We start from the raw sequence: 6,610 nt of genomic DNA on the forward strand, positions 1-6,610 counted from the left end.
ATGGCTTCTGTAAGCCTCCCAGCGCTACCATGGAGAGCCTCACGACCTCGCCAGCCGCAGCCCCGCGTCAGACGCCGCCAGACGACCAGGCACAATGAGTCTCCTCGCTGTCTCTTTTGGGCTGCTGCTCCGTCTCGCTGCCGCGGACGGCACGGGCAACCACCCGGAATGGCCTCGTTGGTGCGGCAAAGCGTACCAGCCCCAGTGCGTCGCGCTCGTCGGATGAAATGCGTCGCGCCCTCACTGACTCTGCACCAAAGGTTCCCCAGCTTCGACCCCGGCGGCCAGACTGTCGAGCCGCCCGCGCTGCCCGGCGGCCCGGCCCTCGACGTGCGCTTCAAGCCACGCTACAGCATCTACCTCGAGAGCGAGACGCGTGCAGAGTTCGTAGTTGATGCCGACGTCTCAAAGTGGCACGGCCAGCCATGGCCCGACCTGGGCACGCCCGGGACGGCACCTGCCGTCCACTTCAACATCAGTCTCGTGTCTGGCGGTGGTGCCCTCGTCGCCGACAAGCTCGTCGTCGGCTCCAAATCGAACCTGTTTGCCTTTAGTCTCGCCGCGCTCCAACCCAGCCTCGACCCCTACAAGGTCCTTCTCACAGGCACGGCCGAGCATGGTGCGCCCAGCATCACCGCCACCAGCGAGCTCTTTCTGCTGCCGGACAAGAAGACCGGCAGCGTCACTAGGCTTGATAATCTCAACGGCGGCATCCTCTTCCGCAGTCGCGCGACGGGGGGGAGGTTTGAGCCGTTTATGCCCTACGGCTTCTATGCCTCATGCGACAACTTCCTCTGTGATCGGGACAACCTGAGCAAGATCAAGGCATACCACGACTTGGGACTCAACAGCATGGTTTCGCTCACCACCATCTTGGACTCGAGGCCGGCGTACGAGTACCTGGACAAGCTCGATCTGAGGTTCATGTACGACCTCCGCAGCTATTACAAGAACCTGACGGCGGTGCGCCAACAGGTATCAGCCGTCAAGGACTTTGATGCCATCTATTCATACTGGGGCTCAGACGAGTAAGCCTAGCTGTTGCCTTGGGTACTCGTAGCCGGTCCCGACTAACACGAGATGACTCCAGGCCGGACGGACATCAGGACCCCTTCAACCTCGTCGTCGAGGCCCGGGATGCCATCCGCAAGATTGACCCTTACCACCCCGTCTCCGTCACGCTCAACTGCCAAAACTACTACTTCAAGGAATACTCGGCTGGAGCCGACTTCATTATGGAGGACGTCTACCCCGTGGCCATCAACAGCACCTTTTCGAAATGGGGCACGGCCTGTAACTCCACCTATGGCGACTGCGGCTGCGACAACTGCCAGGGCGGCGTGGGTGACGTTGCTCGTCGGCTGGACCATCTCGCGCGGTACGAGGAATGGCTCGGTCTCTGGCCCAAGACCAAGGCGCACAATCCGCAGAGCTTCCACGGCGAGGGCTACTGGCCGAGGGACCCGACGGAGGAGGAAGCGGTGGCAATGAGTGCGCTAGCTTTCAATCACGGCGCCAAGGCCATCGCCTCGTGGGTGTGGCCGACGAGCGATGTGCTGGCCAAAGTTCACGGCAGGTTTGCGCATGCCGCTGCCAAGGAGCCGGTCCGTAGCATGATTACCGAGGGTCGAGCGAACAGGGTTCGAGTCGAGGGACCTGCGTCTGTCGACGTGGCTTACTGGACGGTGGAGGAGAAGCGTCAGGTTCTCTTGTCCGTCGTCAACGGAGGCTCGGAACCCTTCAACGGACTCGTCACCGTCCCGCTGCCAGCGCGGACAATGCCACTGGCCAACGAGCGCGTCGTCTGGGGTAATGGGACTTGGACGCTGGGCGACGGCGTGGTTCAACTTGGTGGCGTGGCTGCCATGTCGACCAACATGGTCATTCTTAGTATTGGCGGTGACGCTCACGAGAACTGAAACTTGAATCTCCTCTTTTCCCTCCAAGTTGCCCCTAGACGGTATAAACAAGAGCATGGAGCTGCTGGCCTTATCAACCCCTTGGAACATGGTTGGGGTTCACCAAGTTTTCCATGCAAGAGCGAGCCAAGATGGCTGCGGCCTCGAGCGCCGAAATTGCCAGACCCCTGCAGCAACGACTTGGTGTCGGGTCAGGTCTTGAGACGCATATCCGCGTCGCGGCTCAGCCGGAGGGCCTGCGTCTTGAGGGCGGGCACGTCGGCGTTGACGAGGGTGTTGACCCACTGCTCGTCGAGGTTCTTGACGTCGTCGCACTTGACGGTGCCACGACCGAGCCCGACGGGGACGCAGTTTGCGTAGATGGTCTCGTAGGCGCGGGCGGGCACGACAAAGGTCTCGTGGAAGACGCCGATGTGGGGGAAGCGGCCCTGGTTGTACCAGTTCCAGGCGCTGCGGTGCAGGTCCTCGTGGGCGACGCGGTGGATGCTCTCGACGTCGCGGAAGTAGTAGGTGAGGTTGAAGGTGGAGGCGTTGGCGAGGCCGGCGCCGCGCCACTCGCTGGCGGTCAGGATGCCGAGCTCGTGGCGGCGGCGCATCAGGTCGGCGTTGAGGGCGAGGAAGTGGCGGGCGGCGGCGGGGCCGCCGGGACACAGCGGGCCGAGCGCGTGGTTCCACTGGATGCCGAGGTTGAAGACGACGAGGCCGCGCTCGGCCGGGGTGGGGCCGAGGGTGCCGCCGGCCGAGGGCAGCTGGGCGGTGACGCGGCCGCGGACCACGCCGGCCACGTAGGGATTGCTGCCGGCCGACGACGACAGCCGGTGGGCCAGGGCCGTGGTGGCAAAGGCGAGCAGCAGCACCGCGGCGGGCACGATGGCGTAGCCCTCGGGCAGGACGAGGCAGAAGAGGAGCTGCACGGCGGCGGCAACGAGGAGGCTGTTGAAGCGCACAAAGAAGCCCTTTACGACGCGCTGTATGGCCGAGCAGCTTGTTGGTCAACGGAAAAACACGCGGCGGAGGGGCAGACGAACCGTGTATATGTCTTTGGGCACCAGCTTGTGGGGAGCGCTCGAGGGTGCGAACTCTGGCTTGAATTCGGCGGCCGCCATGGTTGAAGAGGAGCCGTTTTTTTATCACCTGTGTCTTTTCCCCCCCAAGGTCGAGGGATGCTCCTCCTCTTCTTCTTTCCTCACTTGTTCTTGCCAGACCGTGTAGGATTAAGAAGAAAAGTGGGAGAAAAGTGGGAGAAAGAGTGGGAGAATGCGGCGACGGGGCAGTGCAGTTCGTCCAGTCCGGTCCAGTAAGCACCAGTCGACGAGTCAGTCGAGGATGACGACGACTGCTCTCTGATTATACGGCGACGTCATCAGCAGCAGCTGGACCACTATTCTTATATATCAAGCCACGGCCATTGGAGCTTCGACGCCAGCGCCAGGGGTTAAAAAAAACCGGGACATATTTAGTTGAAATGTCACACAAAGTAGCCGCCGTCATCCCTACTTCTTGAACCGCGCATCCTGTCGGCCCTTTTCCCATTCGCTCGCCTGGGCGACAGAGGGGCAATCAAAGGAGAGGGAAAAGGGACATGGAGAAGGGGAAAGATAAGCGAAAAGCGGTGCTGACCTGCCTTGAACGCCTCGCCGCCCTCGTATCCCTCGCATCCGCCCCCAGGCCGCGCGGCGCCGACCATCCTCTGGATGACATGCCCTGCGCAGCATCTTCTCGGCCGCCATGCAACGTCCGAGGAGCGTAACCCGTTAGGATCTCTCCACCTTCTTCGATCCGTGAACCCCAATGCTTAGCGAACCTGCAGGCAGAGTAACTCGTGATCCTATTCATCGCGCGGCTGCTGCGGTCGCGGAAGCGTCCGTCACCCGCAGCTGCTTTTGGAACGGTATTGTGCTTTTCAGCTGTTGCTTGCCGAGAGCTCTATCGTTGACTCGATCACGCCCGACTTTCCGGTGCCACCTTTCGCCGCCGTTGTATGAGAGTTCTCCATTCTTGTGGAATCCGCTCCGCTCGCTCGGCCAGTCGCATAAGAACCTCGCGTCTCATTTTTGGGTTCGCCTTGCCCTACACGATGCTTTTCGTCTCCCTAGAGGCACCTGTCTGCTGTGATTACTGACTCTTGCTCTGACGCCGGAATATCGGCCACGCAGAGTGGCTTTGTCGTCTGATCAATTTTCCTCGACTCCGTAACTTGTTACGCGTCGCTGAAGCTCGTCCGTTGACTATGCTTAAAACTGCTACATCCTTATCCGCAGCCTTGAGCAAGCAAGATCTCCGATCCACCACGCCATCAACACCGGCTACGGACGCCGCAAACCGCCTACGCTCTGGCTTAGTTTTTCAAGACTTCTCTGCTCCACGGCCGACTAGCTTTCCTCTCCTATGTTCTTCTAGATTTACATTTTAGTGGACAAATCACACCAAATAATTGTGGTAGAGATGGTGGCCTGGTCTAGCTAATTAGCTATAGATTGCGGCAACTTGCGAGGCAACCCGACTTTGCGTATAGCAGGCAAGGATTGCTTGCTGATCATGGCTTGGGTTTCTCAGGGCATTATGCTATTCTTTCAGACTGAACAAAACGCTCGCCGGGCTGAAAATGACCAAGGATGACTCGCTCGTTTCATTACATATATCCAGCACTCCCTTAAACGTGTATATACCGACAAACGGCCGAGCCTGGGGGAGGCACGGTAAGTAACTATGTGGAGGTTGGTGGGTTTAAGCATGAAAAGTACATACTCTGAGCTCGGAACTCAACTACTGTATCCGTAGAAGCCTTGTAGGGTAATATATAAGCTTGCATTTCCACGCTTTTGGTTTCTTGGTATGCATTATTACTTTCCAAAGTATCACTGCTACACTCATTACTCGGTTTCTTGATATACGGTATTACTTTCCCAAGTACCACTGCTACACTCATTACTGGATTCCTTGATATACACCATTTCTTTCCAAAGCATTACTGCTACACTCGTTGCATTTACTATGAAGCACTCTGTCGTCCTCGTCGCTTTCGCCGGGCTCGCCATCGCACTGCCTCAGCCGCTTGATGAGTCGACAAAGAGCCCCTTGATACAGAAACGAGCCGACTCCCAGAAATGTGCACAAGAAAACCCTACACCGGAAGCTTGTGGCAACCAAGATTTTTGCTTCCTGTCCACCAAAAACACAGGCAAACCTTGGGAGCATGAAGACCGTTACAATGACTGCATGAAGCAGTTCCAGGGTGCCAGTCAGTCGGCCTCTCAGCCACCAGCCACTCAGGCGGCCTCGCAACCGCCAGTCGCTCAGGCGGCCTCTCCACCTCAAGCCGATCAGGGGGCCTCTGCCCCGTCCCAGAAAAAGCCCTGGGTGAAGGGAGACCAAGTTGACTACATGGGCTTATGCAGCCAGCAGGGTAGAACCGAGAAGCTCTGCGGCGGCACCAAGGGGTACTGTCGACTTCAAGACGTGTTCAAAAACAAGCCCGAGGAATTTACCGACGGCTTTTACGGGAGTGAAAAGGCTTGCCTGGAAGCCCACGAGGCTGATCCTAATCCAACTGTCCAGTCAGACAAGCCACAGAAGCCGGATCACTCCAATGCGGAGTGCAGGGCAGGTAATATCACTCCTGAGAATTGTGGCGATGAAGAGTTTTGCTGGCGATCTACCGACAGAGGCGAAGATGTGCAATCCCATGCAAGCCGTCACCAGGAGTGTATGAGTCGTGTAGGAGGAGGAAGACGCGCATGAAGGGGCTGATGGACTGCTGGCAGCGGACGACCTGAAAATGTCTCTCGCCATGTCAATATTAGATAGCATGATTTATCAAGCTCGCTGCTTTGGAACCGTCGTGGCTACCCACTATCCGTGCCACGCCCTATTTACTTTAAAAGTATAGGTTCACCGCAAATGTGCTTCCATTTTTAGAGGAAAAGCTTCTATTTCTAGAGGATAGGCTGCTCTTTTCGAGGACATTTTGCGAAGCGCCGGTAGCGGGGCGTGTGCTATTTGTCCCCACCCCTCCGCTATAGCTCTAAGGTGCCCCGCTATCCCTAGCCGCGTCGGCCCCTTAATTAAACCGCTAGTATATTAATTTTAATAGCGTTAGAATATATTAATTAATAGATAATATACCGTTTAGCTATAAATTTTTACTTAAATCCTTAGAAGCTTAGGATATATAAAAGTAAAGTATAGTAGTATTAAAAAGCTTACCGCGAGCTTAGTACTCCTTAGCCTATTACTAGTTAAAGTATAAGTATCTTTAAAAATATAGAGCTATTAAAAAGTAATACGCTAAGATAATAAAAGTTAATATATATAGAGTAAAATAGAAATAAATAAAGTAAGCTACTTTTTTTATTATATTTAAGTAATAGGCTAATAAGACTAAATACTATATATATTTACTAGTTAATTTACTTAATTATCTTATAAGATTAATAAAGGAAGATATTATAATATTTTTAAAGTAAATACTTAACTTATATTAAAGGATTTATAAGAAAAGTACTATATATACTTATAAAAGAACTTTTTTCTAGGTATATTAAAAGTCTATTAAAGCTAATTTTAATAAGTATTATAGGCTATACTTATAGAGAGCTAAGGTTATACTATAGTAATAATACTAAAGTTAGGCTAAAGTAAACCTATATATAGGTAGAGCTTAACCTAAACTTAGGCTAAATAGTACTTAA

At 54.6% G+C, this 6,610-nt stretch overlaps 3 protein-coding genes across 3 annotated transcripts; 2 read left to right on the plus strand and 1 right to left on the minus strand.

The window, feature by feature from the left end:
- Window positions 1–94: 94 nt before the first annotated feature.
- Window positions 95–1,919, plus strand: HRG_03184 (putative glycoside hydrolase subgroup catalytic core protein; the record flags this gene model as incomplete). The annotated part of the gene is made up of 3 exons (XM_044861655.1): window positions 95–204; window positions 270–1,028; window positions 1,091–1,919. The coding sequence occupies 3 exons, from the start codon at window positions 95–97 to the stop codon at window positions 1,917–1,919; spliced, it is 1,698 nt and encodes a 565-aa protein (XP_044722681.1).
- Window positions 1,920–2,110: 191 nt separating this feature from the next.
- On the minus strand, window positions 2,111–3,025 carry HRG_03185 (uncharacterized protein; the record flags this gene model as incomplete). The annotated part of the gene is made up of 2 exons (XM_044861656.1): window positions 2,111–2,887; window positions 2,948–3,025. The coding sequence occupies 2 exons, from the start codon at window positions 3,023–3,025 to the stop codon at window positions 2,111–2,113; spliced, it is 855 nt and encodes a 284-aa protein (XP_044722682.1).
- A 1,888-nt stretch (window positions 3,026–4,913) lies between these two features.
- On the plus strand, window positions 4,914–5,631 carry HRG_03186 (uncharacterized protein; the record flags this gene model as incomplete). Its single annotated transcript, XM_044861657.1, has 2 exons — window positions 4,914–5,526; window positions 5,585–5,631. 2 exons carry the CDS (start codon window positions 4,914–4,916, stop codon window positions 5,629–5,631), a joined length of 660 nt encoding a protein of 219 aa, XP_044722683.1.
- Between the last annotated feature and the right edge of the window lie 979 nt (window positions 5,632–6,610).

Source organism: Hirsutella rhossiliensis, assembly GCF_020360975.1.
Source record: "Hirsutella rhossiliensis strain HR02 chromosome Unknown scaffold00003, whole genome shotgun sequence".
NCBI lineage: Eukaryota > Fungi > Ascomycota > Sordariomycetes > Hypocreales > Ophiocordycipitaceae > Hirsutella > Hirsutella rhossiliensis.